We start from the raw sequence: 20,202 nt of genomic DNA, 5'->3' as shown, positions 1-20,202 counted from the left end.
AAAAAATATCCAAGTGGAGTGACACATGCCTATAGTCCCAGCTCCTCAGGAGGCTGAGGTGGGAGGATCACTGGAACCCATGAGGTCGAGTCTACAGTGAGTTGTGTTTATACCACAGCACTCCAGCCTGAGCAACAGAGTGACACCCTATTTCAAAAATAAATAAATAAGTAAATCTTGGACTCAAATCCAAGTCTGAATCAAGCCAGCTCCTACCTGCCATGTTGATGCTCTCCTTGTCCCCCTGCATTCTAGGGCCCTTCACAGAACTGGGGCGGGTGCTGCGAGGGTTAGCGGCTGACCCCTGGAGCTGGTGGGAGAGCAGCTTCAGCCAAAGGAGGAAGGACGTTGCTCTTGTATCGATAAAGCCACTGGCCTCTCCCTATCTCGACCCTGTGCCCTGCTCCTCTGCGCCTGGAGCCCCAGCACCAGCTCCAGCCCCAAAGCTGCGAATCCACTGCCTCTCAGCCTGGCCCCACTAGAGAGAGCTGGATTGCTCCATGTTCCATATTTAGGACTTAGCCACCCCTTGGCCGGGTCTGCCCCAGCTGAGAAAACTGCTCCGCTGGAAAAGTCAGTGTAGACTTCCAGCCCCCATCCTGCCGGGCAGGCGGGGAAACCCCAACCCCAACTCCAGGGACTGCTAAAGTGCCGGGAGGAAGGTCGAGCCCAGATCCTGGGGTGGCTGTTCAGATGGCTACCATCAGTCAGCACTGGGCACTGAGGCCCCTGCCTTCCAGGCCCTGTGGGTCCTTCAGTCCCGTCCCCATCTCCCCTGGCCTCTCCTGCATCTGCAATCCCTCTGGGGCAAAGAAGTCCGGTGAGGGCAGGAAGCCAGAGTCTTGCCTCCAGGGTGGGGCCACCTCCGCACACACTCCTGGGAGAGGCGTGGGTCCTCCCGGCTCGGTGCTTGTTGGTCCACCACCTCCATCCTGAGTCTCCACAAGAGGCTCACAGACTGGGAAGTCCCTCAGCCTCATGTCCACTCTCCTTCCGTCCTTGTTCCCTTTCTCTTCTATTCCAGCACCCCAGGAAGAGCCGCCTCGTGCACTCTGACTTTAGGGAAACAAAAGCAGAACTCTGTGTGGTCTACTCCCTGGGCTGCACCCTAGTGAGGGGGAGCGAAGAGGGGAAGGAAGAGCTCAGAGTCCCCAATGGGAGCAGGGGTCCGATGGGGGCAGCCTGGCCTCCCTCCCCTCCTCCTCTCCTGCTCATCCATTCGCCCCAGGAGCCGGCTCCCCAGCAGAGAGGGCTGCCCTCAGGGAGGGACTGGTTCCTACCCCTCGGCCCCACCCAGGCCCCCTCTGCACCTGCGGGCTCTGACAGCGCCCCCCGCCTCTCTCTCCACAGTCCATGGCATCAAGTGGACCTGCAGCAATGGGAACAGCAGCTCGGGCTTCTCGGTGGAACAGCTGGTGCAGCAGATCCTCGACAGTCACCAGACCAAGCCCCAGCCGCGGACCCACAACTGCCTCTGCACCGGCAGCCTGGGTGAGCCGGGGCTCCCGGGGCAGGCGGGCGCCACAGGGACGGGAGCCCTACCAGGCAGCCATCATTGCTGTCCTCTGTGGGAGTAGCCATGACATCTAGTGAGGGAGGAGGGGGACAGGACGGTCAGGGACTGGGTGACACCACCACATCCCGGACAGACACAAGGCAGGCCTTCTGCCTCGTCCTGCCCTGCAGCTGGCTGGCAGTCCACTCTGGGCAGCAGGCAGCAGTGTCCAGAGGGACAGCTTCCTCCATGGGGCAAGAACTGGGGGCAGCAGCATTGGGGGAGCGAGGAGCTCTGGGGCTCGGGGCCTCTCCGTTCAGGCCCACACTCAGACATCCTCTGCCAGACGGCACTGGGGACTTCGGGAGACCTGCCCTGCGTCAATGACACCACGCGGGCTCAACCTCTTTCTTTAACCTCTGTCTCCAAGAACATAAAGCGTCCCACGCTCTCCTTCCTAATGTGTCTGTTTTTCTGATAATGGTATTTGCTCTTTGAAATGTGCATTCTCCTCTCCCTGGGCTGACTTGATTAGATAGTCCCATTAGAGGTCGTGTCACTTCTCAGCACAGTCTTCGTGCATTTAGGAGTCTTGGTGGTGAGGCTGTAACAGGATCGGGGAGAATTTGCCCTTTCATCAAAAGCCAAGTGACCCTTATCAGATGAAATGAAAATGGTGAAAGCATCCGATGGGTGGGAGAGAAAAGCCGTGCTGGCTGCCCAGGCTGGAGGAGCTGCCAGGGAGGCTTTGCCGACCTCAGAAACGCTCAGCTCCTGGGGCTTGTACGTCTGAAATGAGGAGCAAGGGCTCTGTCCCTGCTTAGGACCTACAAGGATTTTTGTGCCCCAGAGAGCGGAGGATAGGCCTGGGCTTACGCACCTTTCTGCCTCTGGAGCAGGGTCCAGAACACTCTTTGGTCCTGGGGCCTGAGAGCTGGTCCCGAGAGTGCATTTCCATCACCTCCCCATTGACCTCTGGTTGCCAGGCCCCAGGGGTGGCTCCTTACCAGGCCACGGGCTGAGCAGCTGTGGGAAGTTGGGGAGGGGCGGTGGGGTAGGATACGAACATAGCCACCCTCCCCAGGCTGACCCCCTCTTGCCAGCAAAGGCCCTTCCAGGTGAGTGGTGTCTGTCTCTGATGGTGGAGGGGACTTTGCTGGATGTTGACATTCTCTCCACCTTCTCCTTCCCAACTTCCCATGTGCTTCCTATTCGAAAAGAGCATCAAGCTCAAAGCTCCTCTGATCTTTGGAGGAGGGTCAAAGGGGCATGAGACGGCCCTCGGGCTTGGGGTACATGTCCCAGGGCTGAGGGTCTGTGGCCTGCCTGGGGCACCGGGTCTGGACTTTGCCAGAGGCCCCAGCTGCTGTGGGGCAGGTCCACCACGGTCCTGGCTCTGACTCTCTTTCTGCGTGTGCACGTGTGTGTGCACATGTGTGCCTGCGTGTGCACGTGTGTGCCTGCGTGTGCATGTGTGTGTTGTGTTCTGCTCTCTGCAGGAGCTGGCAGCAGCGTGCATCACAAGTGTAACAGTGCCAAACACCGTATCATCTCGCCGAAGGTGGAGCCACGGACAGGGGGGTACGGGAGCCACTCGGAGGTGCAGCACAATGACGTGTCGGAGGGCAAACACGAGCATAGCCACAGCAAGGGCTCCAGCCGCGAGAAGAGGAACGGCAAGGTGGCCAAGCCCGTGCTGCTGCACCAGAGCAGCACCGAGGTCTCCTCTACCAACCAGGTGGAGGTCCCCGACACCACCCAGAGCTCCCCCGTGTCCATCAGCAGCGGGCTCAACAGCGACCCGGACATGGTGGACAGCCCGGTGGTCACAGGCGTGTCCAGTATGGCAGTGGCCTCTGTGATGGGGAGCTTGTCCCAGAGCGCCACGGTGTTCATGTCAGAGGTCACCAACGAGGCTGTGTACACCATGTCCCCCACCGCTGGCCCCAACCACCACCTCCTCTCGCCTGATGCCTCTCAGGGCCTCGTCCTGGCCGTCAGCTCCGACGGCCACAAGTTCGCCTTCCCCACCACGGGCAGCTCGGAGAGCCTGTCCATGCTGCCCACCAACGTGTCCGAAGAGCTGGTCCTCTCCACCACCCTCGACGGTGGTCGGAAGATTCCAGAAACCACCATGAACTTTGACCCCGACTGTTTCCTTAATAACCCAAAGCAGGGCCAGACGTACGGGGGTGGAGGCCTGAAAGCCGAGATGGTCAGCTCCAACATCCGGCACTCGCCGCCCGGGGAGCGGAGCTTCAGCTTTACCACCGTCCTCACCAAGGAGATCAAGACCGAGGACACCTCCTTCGAGCAGCAGATGGCCAAAGAAGCGTACTCCTCCTCCGCGGCGGCCGCGGCAGCCAGCTCCCTCACCCTGACCACCGGCTCCAGCCTCCTGCCGTCGGGCGGCGGCCTGAGTCCCAGCACCACCCTGGAGCAGATGGACTTCAGTGCCATCGACTCCAACAAGGACTACACATCCAGCTTCAGCCAGACGGGCCACAGCCCCCACATCCACCAGACCCCCTCCCCGAGCTTCTTCCTGCAGGACGCCAGCAAACCCCTCCCCGTCGAGCAGAACGCCCACAGCAGCCTGAGTGACTCTGGGGGCACCTTCGTGATGCCCACGGTGAAAACGGAGGCCTCGTCCCAAACGAGCTCCTGCAGTGGTCACGTCGAGACGCGGATAGAGTCCACTTCCTCCCTCCACCTCATGCAGTTCCAGGCCAACTTCCAGGCCATGACCGCGGAAGGGGAGGTCACCATGGAGACCTCGCAGGCGGCGGAAGGGAGCGAGGTCCTGCTCAAGTCTGGGGAGCTGCAGGCCTGTAGCTCTGAGCACTACCTGCAGCCCGAGACCAATGGCGTGATCCGCAGTGCCGGCGGTGTCCCCATCCTCCCGGGCAACGTGGTGCAGGGACTCTACCCCGTGGCCCAGCCCAGCCTTGGCAACGCCTCCAACATGGAGCTCAGCCTGGACCACTTTGACATCTCCTTCAGCAACCAGTTCTCCGACCTGATCAACGACTTCATCTCCGTGGAGGGGGGCAGCAGCACCATCTATGGGCACCAGCTGGTGTCGGGGGACAGCACGGCACTCTCACAGTCAGAAGACGGGGCGCGGGCCCCCTTCAGCCAAGCAGAGATGTGCCTCCCCTGCTGCAGCCCCCAGCAGGGCAGCCTGCAGCTGAGCAGCTCGGAGGGCGGAGCCAGCACCATGGCCTACATGCACGTCGCCGAGGTGGTCTCGGCCGCCTCGGCCCAGGGCACCCTGGGCATGCTGCAGCAGAGTGGACGGGTGTTCATGGTGACCGACTACTCCCCAGAGTGGTCTTACCCAGAGGTAAGCTACCACTGCTGCCGCCACCTGTCACCTCCCCTCCCACCCACCTCGCCGGCCCCTGCGCCACCCTGCAGCTAAGGGATGCCTGTGGCTGCCCTTCAGAGGAAGCTCTGGACCATAAAGATGACACTTTCCCCTCCTTGTGTCCCCACAGCACTTGAACACCTCCGTCTTTCATGCAGTGATTCTCAAACTTCACTGGGGCAAGTAGCTTTAAAGTTGGGGTTCTTGGCCTGGTGCCGTGGCTCAAACCTGTAATCCCAGAACTTTGGGAGGCTGAGGCAGGAGGACCATCTGAGCCCAGGAGTTCCAAACCAACCTGGGCAACATAGTGAGACCTGGTTTCAACAAAAAATTAAAAAAATAAGCCAGGTGTGCTGGGGCCTGCCTATGGTCCCAGCTATTCTGGAGGCTGAGTCTGGAGGAGCACTTGAGCCCAAGAGGTTGAGGCTGCAGGGAGCTGTGATTGTACCACTGCACTCCAGCCTGGATGACACAGTGAAACCCTGTCTCAAAAAAAAAAGAAAAGAAAAGAAAAGAAAAAGTCAGGTGTCCTTGGAGGCAAAATGCTCCCCTAGCTCCAGCCAGAGTTGTCTGCTGTTTCTCGATTTTTGTGTTAAGAGTCCATTTATCTTTTGCTTTGTTTTTTTTTTTGAAAAGTAGTCCCAAGGTTGCTTAAAAAAATTCAAAAGTCACTATCGGCCAGGCTCAGTGGCTCAGGCCTGTAATCCCAGTACTTTGGGAGGCCAAGGTGGGTGGATCACCTGAGGTCACGAGTTCGAGACCAGCCTGGCCAACATGGTGAAACCCTGTCTCTACTAAAAACACAAAAAATTAGCTTGGTGTGGTGGCGTGTACCTGTAATCTCAGCTACTCGGGAGGCTAAGGCAGGAGAATCACTTGAACCCGGGAGGTGGAGGTTGCAGTGAGCCGAGATCACGCCACTGCACTCCAGCCTGGGCAACAGGAGTGAAACTCTGTCTTTAGAAAAAAAAAAAAGTAGCCATCATAGATCATCTACATCCACTGCCTTCGCTCTACTTCTCTAAGCCAAACAAGAACAAAACCAAAAATCTCTCTCAAAACTGAACAGGGCACAGCCTCTGAAGAGTCATCCTGAAGATCCTTCTTAAGTAAACCTGGCCCTCTGCAAAGTTCAACACAGGTCATAGGACTCCAACCTGCACCCTCCCCTAGTCCCCAGGCCGCCTCAGCTCCCGGGGATCTGACTTTGAGAACCACTACTCCAAAGACCAAAGCATCTTGCCTCAGGGACACAAGCAGTAGAGGCATCTCTGCTTTTTCTCTAGAGTAGAGTAGCACAGGAAGGGGACAGAGTGGCCCAGGCTTTCCCTAAATAACCTAGTGTACACAAGCATGCGCTTCCTGACCTCTCCCCAGCCTGTCTGGGTGCTCAGGGACCAGCCTGTGCACCACGGGCCCTGAGTGGACACTTCCCGGGAGGTGGGCTGCCCACAGCTCACTCGGTTGGACAACACCAAAGACAGGGGCTCTTACTTCCTCACCCTTTTTCCCCGCTGGCAAAGCTAAGAAAATCTGTGTACAGTTGTCCCCAGCTCTCCCATCCCGGATAGGAAGAGCCCAGAAGGATCAGACTGGGCTTCCTCTTGGTGTAGTTTGGTGTGACCATGTTTCTGACCCCCTGCTGTTTTTGTTTTGTTTTTGCTTTTTTTTTTGAGAAGGAGTTTCACTCTTTTTGTCCAGGCTGGAGTGGAATGGCGCCATCTTGGCTCACTGAAACCTCCGCCTCCCAGGTTCAAGCCATTCTCCTGCCTCAGCCTGCCGAGTAGCTGGGATTACAGGCGCACCCTGCTGCACCCAGCTAATTTTTGTATTTTTAGTAGAGATGGGGTTTCACCACGTATCCCAGGCTGGTCTCAAACTCCTGACTCCGCCTCCACCTCCCAAAGTGCTGAGATTACAGGCGCGCACCACCGCATCCAGCTAATTTTTGTATCTTTAGTAAAGACGGAGTTTTGCCATGTTGGCCGGGCTGGTCTCAACCTCCTGGTCTCCAGTGATCCCCCCGCCTCAGCCTCCCAAAGTGCTGGGATTTCAGGCGTGAGCCACCGCACCCGGCCCTGACCTCCTCTCTTATCATTGATTCTGAGCTCAGTGGCACCTTCAGAAGGCTCACCACACACCCCACCCCACCTCGCGAAGGCCAGCTGGGCATCTTCCCCGCACCCCCCGACCCTGGGCTTAAGAAAGCGATGCAAAGGGACAGAGAGGGAGGCCAGGAACAGGATGCAGGGGGAAGGTCAGAGCTGTCTTCTGGTCCTGGCTCCTTGAGACCTGACTCTCTGAAACTCAGTTTCTTATGTGTAAATGGCTGAGAGGGGGTGGCCTCGAGGTACTTCCAGTCCCAGGACCTGGGAGATTTGATCCTCGGGACGCTTAGAGGTGCCCTGGAGCCCTTAATGTCTTGCAGGAGCCAGGAGGTGGAAGGAGGGTCCCCGCTTTTCCCAAGGTCCTGGTCTGTGAGACAGGCCCTGGGCTGGGTGCAGGCCCACACCCCAGCCTCCTGGGTGTCCTGGCGAACAGGACATCAGCAGGCCTGGCTCCTTCTGTCCTTTCCGGGCCTGCAGTTCAGCAACTCGCCACGCGAGGGCAGCCCAGGAACAGGAACGCAATGGCAGCCTGGCAGCCCGGCAGAGGGAGCAGCCAGTCCTGCTTTCCCAGAAGCCCTCAATGCTTCCAGTTACCTACAACCAAAAGCTGCTGAAATTCAGCTTGATTTGGAAAATGTGCATACGCCACCCAGCTAGGCCCTTTGGGGCCCCACCTGGCCACACAGTGAGGCCTCAGAGGCTGTGAAGGGCCCCTTCCTCCTTGCTGTCCTCTCCTACCCAGGCCACTGTCTCCATACCACAGCAGGGGCGCCCCCATCCTGGGTTCTGCAGGAGACAGCACTTTCTCTCCTGACACTTCTCTCCCTTCATCTGGCCCTCGTCCTGTCCCCTCCCTGCCAGCCTGTCTGTGCACTGACTGCATCAGGAGTCCAATCTGGCCAGGTTCTGCCAAGCTCAGGGAGGGCTGTACAGGCAGGCTGGTCGGCCTGGGCCTTGCTTCCCTCTGCAAAATGGGGTTTGGTTAAATGGTTACCCAGCACCCCCACCCAGCTCTAAACCTCAATGCATCCACTTAGCAGGAATGCGGTGGCTGGGGCCATCCTGCTGTCTCTTCTCTGAGAGGCCCTCCCTCCCACAGGCTGCTCCCATTTCTCCATTTCTCCTATCTCTGTCCACCCCTTCACTTCTGGCTGCAGCTGGTCACCAACACACACACACACACACACACACACACACACACACACACCCCAGAGGCGTCCCCCTATGCCCCAGCATCTGCCCTGGCTGCATCAGACAGCCGGGCCCTTTATCTCAGGACACAGAGACCTCAGATGGCATTTCGTGCTCCCTCCCTGCCCCCCAAACCCTCCTGCGTCATCTCCCACCACTGACACTCCTGCTGCACCAGGCAGAAGAGCCTGCAATTACAGCCATCAGGCACGCGCGCCACCACCAATTCAGCGCAGCCAGGCGGGCTGTTGCCATGGGAACCATCCCCTGAATGGATGGATGCTGAGCTGTCCTGCGGCGGTTTCCATGGAGAAGGTCCTGATGTTCTCCAGTAATCTCTGCAGTTCTTTGTTCCCGGCAGCAGCCCCAGCTTCATGCTAGCAGCTGTTGATTGCGGTTATTATTTTTTCCCTTTTTCTCACATGGTAACTGTCTATGGCCTTTTGAAGTCACTGCTCTTCCACTTCCCAGGATCCTGGGGGATGGTGCCCTGAGCTGGCCTTCTGGTGCTTCCAGACATCCCAAAGTCAGGCTCCACCTGTCCGCTGGCACTCTTCCCAGCCAGGCACCCACTGCCCCCAACGCCCTGCCCCTTCCACGGAGCTGCAAATGTCCCTGGGCATCAGAACAAGGAATGCTGCGACCAGAAGGGCCCCTAGCGAGGAGATGCCACCCAGAGAGGCTGGGCCACTTGCCTGAGGACACACAGCTACTGAGGCGCAGGAGCAGGCCTCCCGCTTTTGGCTTTTGGTCGTGAGCTCTCTCCGCTGCCCTAGTAGTAAAGTGACCTCCCAGGCCAGAGCAAGGCTCATGCAAGAGCAAAGGTGGGATATGCCTTCCAGCCGGGGAGAGCCCCTTCCGTGGAAGAAGTCTCTTTTCCTGGCCGGGCAATGGGAGGAGCCACTTCCACCTCATCCCTGGAAACACTCACTCCTGCTGCAGATGCCCTGGGCCAGGCCTGGGTTCCAGGAACATTGTGGGGCGCCTAGGGCAGGCTCCTTGTAGAGGCTGGGGCTCCCTCCAGAGCAGGGGTGGGCCAGGGCCCAGAAGACGCCGAGCAAGAATGAGTGACTGACCAGGAGGGAGCATCTGGCTGGCACGGGGTTGCGGGGTGGGGATCGCTTCTCTGACTTGGAGCGGTGGGGAAGGTAGACTCACAGCAACTCCTCACCCCCACCTCCCAGTCTCCAGCGTGCCTGGCGGCCTTCTCCAGCCTGGACACTAGGTGGTGCTCTCTGCCCTGACCTACGCAGCTCTCCGCCCCCCTGCAGGGAAAGGTGTTTACTGGTTTGGGGGTGGGGTGGATGGCGCCTCTGGGGTGGGTCCACCCAAGGTTAGCCAGGAGAGCCCGGGAGGCCGGCACCCCCACCTTCCTCATCCCCAGGGAGAGCCTCCCTCTACTCAGTGACCAGCCCCTCTCCTCAGCTAAGCCGTAAGTAGGGGGCCTACAAATTGCCGTCCACCTCGCACCTCCCTCTATCATCACTAAGCAGGACAATGGCCATAAAGCGGATTGCCCAGGGCCCCGGACATGAGGCCACCCTCCCCCTCTGCTTTCTGCAGCAGCCCCAGGCTAGTCCAAGTTGGGGGTCAGGGAGTACCCCAGCCCTACTGATGCTCTCCTGCCCCTGGGCACCCTGGGAGGTTCCTGGAGGTGGGGTCCTACCCCCTGGAGTTGAGGAAGGTCATTCGAGGCTGCTCCCAGCCAAGCTGCAGGATCACTGCTTGCTCGTGGGACCCCAGGCTAGCTGTGTAGGCAGCGGCACAGACTCAAGGACCTTTGATAGCACAGGGTTGGGGGAGGGGCAGACGCTCAGCCCCGTTCCACTCCCAGCCCCCAGCTCTGAGCCCCAAACTCAGCTCACAGGGCAGTCTCTGAGCATCTCCTGCACTTAGCTCTTCTGTTTCTTAATCAGGCTCTTCACCCCACCCTGCTCCAGGGCCCCTCACCTTGCCATGCCCACAGCCTGGGGATCCTGGGTCTCTCCTCAACTCCCCACAAGAACTTCTGCTGCCTGGGCTGACACTGAGATGCTCAGGCCTGTTTTCAAAACTTGGAGTTCCCTCAATCTGTCCACAAGCAAATGACATAGCAAGTCCCCTCCCTGCCCTCGGCTTCCTTCCAGGCCAGTTCTCAGGGGCATCGTGGGCTGAAAGGGTTTGCAAAACTCTGTACTCCTTCCTGCCTGGATCTGCGGGTTATACAAGAGAGAGAGAAGGTCAGGGGTTGGAGTTGCCGGTCCTGGAGCTTCCTGAGGGGCTGGGGAAGGAGTGCCTCGGGGCCCTTCTCTTGCTGTAGTCCTGGAGCTGTGGTTCTCAGAAGTCGGGGCTCACTGGAATCCCTGGAGTGACAGCCTGGGAATCTGCATGGGGGGAGAGATACAGACCCCCATCTGAGCAGTGCAGCCTCAGGGGGCTTCCCCATGCTGCCTCCCTCAGTGGCTCATACTCCAACTCTGTTCCCCTCTCTGTTCCCTGCAGGGAGGAGTGAAGGTCCTCATCACAGGCCCGTGGCAGGAAGCCAGCAATAACTACAGTTGCCTGTTTGACCAGATCTCAGTGCCTGCATCCCTGATTCAGCCCGGGGTGCTGCGCTGCTACTGCCCAGGTAAGAAAGTCACCCCCTGCCCCAGTCCCCCAAGGAAGTTGTCGGGGCCTGAGGAGCACTGGACTCGGAGTCAGCCTTGGGGTGACCTTGAGCAGGTCGTGTCCTTACTCCAGGCCTCTGTTTCCTCAGCTGTGAAGAAGCGGATCCCAGAGAGTCTATTAGAACATCATCTCCTTTGGCTCAGGGACCCAGCGTCGGACAGGGACCTAGGCACGCTTGACTGGGATTTTGAAGAGAACGTGATGAGAGCACGATTTAGGGTGGGAATAAGCCAGGCCCAGGCAATGTATCCAGGGCTGACCACAGTGGGAAGCTGCCACCACCCTCAGCCCAAAGGGTGACTACAGCTGGTGAGAGCCGGGGCCAGAGACCACCTCTGCAGCAAGGTGGCCTCTCTGCACCTGCCCATGCCTCCCATGGCCCAAGCCAACCAGAAGCCAGGAGAACCCCGGCAATGCAGCCCAGACACAGGCTCTGTCCTCCTGGGGCCCAGGGCAGAGGGCAGAAGGCTGGAGAAAGCTTGGTAGGGGTGGAGGGAGATGGGGTGGTGATGGGGCATCAGTCTAACAATTACCAGCACAAACACCTTTGAGAATGTAACAGAGCCATCTACCCTATGCCCAGAAAAGGTACATGCACATAATTTGCTTCCAATTTTAGGGGCTCAAAGATCCCCCAAGAAACCCAGTCAGGAGGCCCTCTGTGCTGTCCCTGTGGCTCTGAAGCCCTTCCCCAGGGTTCCAGCGTTATCTGCTTAGCATGGTGTCCCTGTCTGGTCAACTTGTCTTTGACTTCTGGCCATCACTGCTTCCCCACTTGCCTGTGCCATGGGGTCAGGGACTATCTTCTTGGTCACCATAGTATCCCTGGGGCTGGCAGAGTGCCAGACATGTCACAGAGGGGGATGGAGATTGTGAAGGAATGAGTTAGTCTCCAGGCATCTGAAGCCTGTTTCTAGAGCTTATGTCTTCTGCTCCTGGACTGGTGCTGGCAGGACCCCCTTGGCTGCCCCATCTCATCACCACCAACCCTCAGGATGGCCTGTCCAGTGAGCCCTGACCATAAACAGGAGAGGGGGTAAGGATGCAGGTGTGCGGAAGGTCAGGGAGACCCACTCCTGTCCCCTAATGCCAGGGAGCCTAGAAAGGAGAGAAGATGCTCAGTGTAGAAGACTGGGGGTGAGGAGAGAGGTATGGGGTGGGGTGTCCCCACGGCAAGCACAGAGTTGGCCGGTGCTAGGCAGGCCCCAGGGTGCTTCTAGGTTCCACCCTGCGTGGTCCAGCCTGAGCCTTGGCTGCCCCAGCTGTCTGCCACCACCACCCTGCCCTTGAATCATTCCCCCAGCCTGGGGCAGCTGAAACCCACCAGGCATTTCTCCTTTTCTCCTTCTCTCTCAGGCTCTTCTTTTTGTTGTTGTTTTTTTGTTTTGAGACGGAGTCTTGCTCTTTTGCCAGGCTGGAGTGCAGTGATGCAATCTCGGCTCACTGCAACCTCCATTTCCCGGGTTTAAGCGATTCTCCTGCCTCAGCCTCCCCAGTAGCTGGGACTACAGGCTTGTGCCACCACACCTGGCTAATTTTTGTACTTTTAGTAGAGATGGAGTTTCACCATGTTGGCCAGGCTGGTCTCGAACTCCTGACCCAACTGATCCGCCCACCTTGGCCTCCCAAAGTGCTGGGATTACAGGGATGAGCCACCGGGCCCCACCTCTCTCAGGCTCTTCTTGCAGCCACCAGAGGGGAAAACCCTGCTCCTCAGCTGGCTGTACACTCAGCCTCTGCTTGAACCCAGCACCATCTTCTCCACAAACTTTCTGGGAGCCAGCGCTGCGGCCTCAGATGCCCACCCCACCCCCTGCTGGCCCAGCCCTCCCCTCCCAGCCCCCGCCTGCCTGGCTCCAGAAGGCCCACCCAGCAGCCCTGCTTAGCCTGGAGCACAGCCAGCCGGGGTGGCAGCCAGGCCGGGTCTGCCTATCACAGCACAGGGCTGTGTGCAGCTGATGAGGTCCCCGGCCCGGCGGGGGTGGCGGAGAGGGCACTGTGGCATTAAACAGTGCACTCATCACCTGCTGCCAGAATGGCACTTGCGTGGCCTATAAATAGATGCCACTTCCTGTACCTGGTTCTCGCCTGGCTAAGGACCAGGACAGGGCTGCTCAGGTCTGCTCTCAGTTATCTGACCCCTCTACAGAAAAAGAGGGACTGGCCTTTGTGTGTCCCCGGGGCTGGAGTCCGCCATACTTGGGTCCAACCCAGATCAGCCAGAAACCATCCGTGTGGCTCGAACTCAGTGCCTGACCTCTCTGGGCCTCAGTTTCTACAGCTCTGAAAACTGCCTGCCAGTGGGGCGAGAGCAGTGAGAGGAGGTGTGTGAAGCACCTGGCCCAGGTGCTCCATTCCTGAAGAATTCCCATTAATGAGGCCTTCACTCTTCCTTTCCCAAGGAGGAGTTCGGAGAGGGTACCAGGGCAATTTGGGTCTCCACAGGCAGTTCTCCTGGTCCTGGGGCGCTTCCGGGTCCGCAGAGATGGCAGGTAGAGTCTCTGCCTAGGCTACTCACCCTCCTAGTCATTCAGGCTCATTCTAGTAGCCACAATGTGTCTTGGACCGAGGCAACAGGAGCCACAAGGCTCAAGGCACACTGAGAGCTGGGACCCCTCCACAGGTGCCAGCATTGTGTCTTCAGCTAACTCCACAGAGGGGGTCTCCTTTGGAAATCTCTGCTTTGAGGCCCAGATTGAAACATGGTGCTCTGTAAAACGCACTGGATGTATCCATTCCTTTCTTCATTTGCCAGATAACTTTTCAGTAGCCCCTGCTTGTTGTGCACAGAGTATGGGCTTGGAATGGAGCAAAGAATAAGGCCCAGCTTCTCACCAAGGCCCTTATTGCAAGGGACTTTCAGTCCAGGGAGGAGTGCAGCATGCAAATGAATCACTGCCCCGGGAGATGACGCTGGCTGCTTGGGGACCTCATCTCTGGGTCTCCCCAGAGGAATCTGAGGCTGAGCTTGAAGGATGAACACTTGGAAGTCAGAATCAAACTGGCCTCACCAAAAAGAGAGGCTCAGAGGCCTGTGAGCACAAGCCAGGAACAACACGGGAGGAGGGGACACTGGCAACACAGATGGCCAATGCCCGCCCGTCTCTGGGGTCCCAGCCCAACACACCCACCCAAGCAAAACACATGAGGTGATTCTGCCCTGACCAAGAGCAGGGTCCTGCCCTGGCAGCACCCACACTGTCACAGGCAGCAGGAGACACTCAGGCACAGAATGTGTCTTCTACAAGACTCTGGGGTGCTTCAGGGGCAGGAGGGAGCCCACCAAGTTAGGGCAGTGAGCTGAGGGCAGTGAGCACTGAGTGAGAGGAGATGCTGGCGGAAAGAGGCAACTCAGGCTCAGGAGAAGATAGGGGAATCCACCAAGAAGACTCTGCCGGCCAGAGAGCCCTAAAGAAGACAAAAGATGAAATGCAAAATGAGGGCCAGGCACAGTGGCTCACACCTGTAATCCCAGCATGCTAGGAGGTCAAGGCGGGCAGATCACTTGAAGTCAGGAGTTCGAGACCACCCTGACCACCATGGTGAAACCCTGTCTCTACTGAAAATACAAAAATTAGCTGGGCATAGTAGCAGGCACCTGTAAGCTAGTAGGGAGGCTGAGGCAGGAGAATCGCCTGAACCTGGGAGGTGGAGGTTGCAGTAAGCCAAGATCACGCCACTGCACTCCAGCCTGGGAGACAGAGTAAGACACTGTCTCAAAAAAAAAAAAAAACAAAAAGCAAACAAACAAAAACAACAAATGAGGTGAAGAATTGGGTTTCAAAACAATTCATTCAACAAATAGTTACTGAGCCGCCATAACATCCCCGGCACTGACCTTGGCACTAGGCATGAAGATTAAGATGGAGCCAGTCCCAGCTCTCATGAGCTAATGTTCTACTGCCGGGAGACAGAAAACAAACAAGGAGAAAAAGAAATAACCAAGGTACCTGGTGAAAACTGTATCCCAACAGTAGAATATGGTAATAACGTCACCTGGGAAGAAGGAGATTCCTTCTGGAACATGGATGAGCAGAGGCCTCTCACAGGCTGGGACCTGGATGATGGGATGGAGCCAGTCATGGGAAGTGGGAGAAGCATCCCGGCCAGGCAGAGGGTAGGGGAAGTGCAAAGGCCCTGGGGCAGAAAGAGGTCTGGCAACATGGAGAATCTAAAGCCCGAGAAAGGCACTGGCTGCAGGATAGTGAGTGGGGTACAGGGAGCTGCACACAGTAAGACTGGAGATGATAGCAGGAACCAAAACAAATCGTGTCCATCTTTCTGCATCATAGGAAGGAGTTTGGTTTGATTTTACTTGCAATAGGAGGCTGTTAGCTTTAAGCAGGGGGTGGCTTGATCTAAATGATGTCTTTAAAGATGATTCTGGGTGTGTGGGAAAGATGATTCTGGGTTGTAGGGAGGAAGAACAGACGCAGGGAGACCATAGGAAGAAGGCAGAGGGCTCATCTTTCCAAATGTAAGGAGAAGGGCTCCCTTGGGCACCGCACTCCCCCTGGTTTCCTCTAGGGGTGCTGGGCTGTGGCCCCCAGTGCTGGATTGTGGCTTCCCAACACCCTCCCAGTAGGAGCAGGTCTCAGGTGCTCTGATGCTGCCTTCAGCAGGAGGCTAGTGGAGGAGTCTAGGCAATAAATGATGGTGGCGTGGACTACAGCATCTGCAGTGGAGATGGAGAGCAATGGATCTTGCCATTGCTGATGGCACTCGCTGATGGACTGCATGAGGGGGGAAGGGAAGAGCGAGTCCGGGAAGCCTCCTGGGTGATGGACCTGCAGGAGCAGCGCTGCTGGGCTGGGATCCCGGAGACCACGGTAGGTCCCCTCTGCTCCGTCTCTCTGGGAAGAAGAAATGCCTTGGAGTCTGCCACCATTCCAGCGTTGCTGCAGGTTGTGCACCTGCCAGAAGATGGTGGAAGAGCAGCAGCAGTTGAAGAGGCCACCCCCACCCCCCCCAGGCTGGGACACATTGTCCCAGAGAAGCCGTGAGCTCCCCAAGGCTGGCCGAGGAGGCTGCTAAGAGGAGCAGCCCTGAGCGGGCTCCGATGGGTGTGGGTGCTGGCCACCTGTCTTCCTGCTGGCAAGCCAGGCCAATCTCCAGGGCAGGCATGCGACCACAAGCTTGGAGACCCGCCCAGGGATGCCAGCAGAGCCATAGCAGGTTCTGGACTTGGCCGGGGCTCTCTGCCCAGGCGCCTCGGAGGTCCTGTGTGACCTCCACTGTGGAGTCCTTTGGTTCAGATTGTGGCCTGGAGCTGAGGTTCCCAGACAGGGTGGAAAACACAGAGTAAAAGCCATGGGTCCCCTTGGACAGTGACTCCCGAAGGCCTTCCCTGGGGACAATGGCAAGATGGTTGCTGCCTTAACACATCCACCCAGGATGGACAGCGGCCACCCATCAGTAAGCTGGTTTTCCCATCGGGACTGGGTTCTGCATCAGAGTCCTTGGAGGAAAGGTGGAGCTCTGCTTGCCCTAGGCAGCGGCTGACTTGGATGGCTTCCTTGAGTCTGTAAGCTCCTGAAAACCAAGAGCCCAAACAGTAACGTGATCCCCGTGCGTGTCCTCCCTGGAAATCTGTACCGGGGAGGCCCTGGGTATCAGTATCTGGTATTCCAGAAAAGCAGGGCAGAGGGCACAGAACCGAGACATCTGCCAGGGATGAGGCCTGGCAGGGCAGTGTGCACACCCACCATTGCCCACGGGCCACCTCTGTGGGCCATAGGCCAGCCCCCAAGATGCCAACATGAACCGTGGAGAGGCATCCTCAACCCCAGAGCTGAAGCTGATCTCTACTGCGGGCTGGCTTCCTCTTACTCTCAGTGAGACCATACCTCGTTTATTCCACACATACAGTTATTTGTTAAGCCCTGTGTTGGGGCCACAGCAGTTAATGAGACCCACCAGGGCCCTGCCTTCCAGAGCTTACTGTCGGACATTGGAGGGAGGTACAACGTTCACACCAGCATCCCCAGCTCAGCACCCACTGGGGCTGAGCTGGGGCCAGGGTAACAGAGGCACATCTGAAGCTCCTTCATCCGGGAAGCAGAAGAACTTCGAAAAATACAGGGGCTGACTTGTTCATTGAGTCAGGACAAGCTTGTAGGAATAGGTGAAACAAAATAAGCACAAATCAGTCCGAAGCAGATGCTGTACCCGAAACCCATCCAGGATGAATGGGATAAGGGGGGACGTCAGCCAGCCATGAGGCAGAGTTGAGGGCCATTCACTCATTCACTCGTTCAGCCAGTCTGTACTGAGCACCCAGCCCCTGCCCTCACTCGGAGGACGGAGCAAAGGGGCAGTTACAATACCTGGGAGTGATCACAGGACAGCCGGCTGAGTCTGGGTGAACCGAGAAGGTTCCTAGAAGAAGCATTGTGTTTGGGCCTCGAATGAGCAGGCATAGGCTGTCAGTAAGGAGAGCTGGACATTAACCAATGAAGGGTAGTGGGGAGGGGACATTCCAGGCCCTGTGTGGTTCACCAGGCTGTAGGTGCCCACCCATCCCTTGACTTGGTCTTTTTCTCTCGCTTTCAGCCCATGACACTGGTCTTGTGACCCTACAAGTTGCCTTCAACAACCAGATCATCTCCAACTCGGTGGTGTTTGAGTACAAAGCCCGGGCTCTGCCCACGCTCCCTTCCTCCCAGCACGACTGGCTGTCCTTGGACGGTAAGAACAGTGCTTGGGTCGTCTTGCCAGGCACCAAGGGAGAGGGATGCTTGGGGACTCTATGCACAAGGTGTGAAAGAAGAGCAAGCACCCAGAAAGGGGCAGGAAGGGGTGCCAATGTGAGCGAAGCAAGGTCGGCTGGGTTTCCACTGCCAGGCTGAGTGCCTAAGCTGTCAGCCATTTGTGTCTGGACGCTGGGTGGCCCCACCCTCAGTGTGGGCCTGTGGCTGGCACACCTGCTGGGCTGTCTGAGTGGCCAAGCAAGCCCAGGGGAGCTAAGAGGTTCCTCTGGCGAAGGACCGCAGGCAGCAAAGTCCAAGCACCCACTGTGCCTCTCCAGGGCTGTTTCCATGGGCTCCTGGAAGCAAAAAGCGTTCCCAGAGGCCATCGCCAAGCCCCGAGCCTCTCGAGGAAGAGGATGGGGAGGCAGCTCAGGCCTGGGCTTCTTTCGGATTTGGGAGCTTGCTTCTGTCTTTTGGGGCTAACCAGCCAAACCTTCTCCTGGAAGCCCTCAAATACCCACAACTCCAGCTTCTTGGCTGATTTTAATTCCACCTCTCCCCTGTATGGCCTCTGTGGCAAGCCCAGGATCGTGACTGTGGCAGAGGGTAGAGTGTCAGGGACCCCAGTGGGCTTCAAGGGAGCAGGCAGGACCTGGTGGTCCAGGACAGGCAGGGACTCCAAGAGCTGCCAGCCTTGTCCATGGGGGTCAGTGAGTGTTGGCGGTTCCTCTTGGGGTACCAGCGGCTCTGCAGAGAAGAGCTGCCAAAGGCAGGCTGGGGATGCCAGGGTCAGAGGCTGCCCTTTCCCACCTGGGCACACATCAGGAGGCCCAGAGCTGGCCAAGGCCTGGGGGGCTGAGCCCGGTGCACTGGGGATGCAGTAGGAGGGATGCCTGTCCATAACCTCAGTATCAGGGCAGCCCGGATAGATGACAGTCCATGGGGTACCTTGCTAGAGACCTTGCCAGCTGGGGACATTGAGGTCTGGGCTAAGCTGAGCCTGGGCCCCCTGCAGGGGTGGGTTCTCTAAGCAACACCCCCCCTACACACACACACACCCCCCACACCCCCACAGCTGGCCTTTTGGGTCTCACCTCTCAGACTACCCCTTGCTGTTGGCTGCTGGAAGATTTCTGGGCTTGGGTACATCGTTCATTTCCTGAACCACCCAGCGTGTAAACCTCAGCCTTATCCCAGCCCCTGCCCCAGCCGAGACAGGGTACCAACAGCTGCCTTGGCTGGTGAACCCTCAGGAGACATTCCCCAGGACAGCTTTGAGTCTGCAGGCTCTGCACCCTAGCATGGGCTGCCCTGGGGCACCAAGCTGCCCTTGGCATCTTCCCTGGCCGAGGCTGGAGCCAGGTAGAGCTGTGATGATGACCCGCAGATGTAACCAAGAAGAGCAGGGTGACCGGGGCTCCTGTTTAGGAAACCTGGTTTCAGTTTTGCATAACAAATGTAACAAATGGGTAATGGAGTTGGGAACTCTGCAGAACCCTGGCTCTCCCTGAATGACCTGGCTGGCCTCACTAGAATGAACCCAAGGATGCTGGGACCAGTGTAGGACCCTGCCTGGCAGATGGAGCCTTTTCAGGGAGCAAAGTCACAGTCAGGCAGTGCCCCAGAGCTCAGGACACATCTGCAGGCCCCCTGGAAGCACAGAGAGCCAGCTGTGCCCCGGAGGCTACGGCATGGGAGGATGCCGCCATAGAGACCGTGGGGAGGGGAGCCACCCAACTACTTCATGACAGACCAGGACCTCGGCCACCCCAGGCCCCTCAGGATTGGCCTGGTGCCAAGCTGGGCACCTGCTCCCTAGCTGCCCCCTCTCCCCAGAACTTTGAGCTCTGAACTCTGTGGGCCTCCAAGTTGAAATAAGCACCCCTACCCCTGCAGGATACACAGGAGGGTGACAGGAATTGGGGTGATGATGGCATCAAGGCCTGGGCGTCCAGCAGCATCGGCTCTGTTACCACCAGCCAGGGCACAGCTAGGGGAACAGTAGCTCCGCAGCTCGGACCCCCAGCTCAGAGCGCCCTGCTGAACCAGAGGGGCCAGCCTGGGGTCCACCGCGGCTCAGGGACCCTGCAGAGAGCAGATCAGGACCCTGAAGGACGCTTTCCTTTGGTCTGCGTCAGTTGTCCTTTCAAGGAATGGGAGTGGAAGGGAGGCGGGGACAGAGGAACTGCCAGACCCCACCTGGCTGGGGAGAAGCGGGGCTACCCTAGCTATTCTTTTTCCGCCTAAATGAATACAAGGCACTCACCCACCCAAGGGCCCAGCCTTCCCAGCCTTTCACCAGCTTGATAAATACTAAGGGGAGGGGGGAGGGGAAGCAGTGCCGCAGCCGCAGCGCAGAGGGGGCCGCTGGAACAGCTACCCGGGAGCCCGGGGGTCCCGGGCCTCTGGCCAGCCACAGGGCCTGGCCGTGAACTTTGCGTCCAGGCCGATGCTGCAGTGGCCGGGCGGTGGTGAGCCTTGCGTCCCCGCCTGTCCCCCCCGTCCCTCCCCTCTGTCTCCGCAGTTTCTCGGCTCAGCCCCTCCCGCCCCCGCGGGCGCTGGGCCAATTCTCCCTCCGCGCCGGCCGGGCGGTGGAGACGGGTGCGCCGCGGCAAGGGGAGGAGGGCTGGGGAAGGGGTGGGCGCCAGGGGACTGCAGCGCGGAGCAAACTGGGGCACGGCTGCAGGCGGCGCGCGTGCA

General features: G+C 58.4%; 1 protein-coding gene across 1 annotated transcript in view; it reads left to right on the top strand.

The window, feature by feature from the left end:
• CAMTA1 (calmodulin binding transcription activator 1) overlaps positions 1–20,202 on the top strand; it is a 938,433-nt gene that overhangs the window by 826,390 nt on the left and 91,841 nt on the right. The window contains exons 8-11 of the mRNA XM_011938305.1: positions 1,351–1,491; positions 2,995–4,841; positions 10,646–10,772; positions 17,366–17,500. Of these exons, the coding sequence (XP_011793695.1) occupies positions 1,351–1,491; positions 2,995–4,841; positions 10,646–10,772; positions 17,366–17,500 (2,250 nt within the window). The remainder of the gene's footprint in view (positions 1–1,350; positions 1,492–2,994; positions 4,842–10,645; positions 10,773–17,365; positions 17,501–20,202) is intronic.

This window comes from Colobus angolensis, unplaced genomic scaffold, assembly GCF_000951035.1.
Source record: "Colobus angolensis palliatus isolate OR3802 unplaced genomic scaffold, Cang.pa_1.0 Scaffold170, whole genome shotgun sequence".
NCBI classification, from domain to species: domain Eukaryota; kingdom Metazoa; phylum Chordata; class Mammalia; order Primates; family Cercopithecidae; genus Colobus; species Colobus angolensis.
This window is presented reverse-complemented; position numbering and strand designations above follow the sequence as displayed.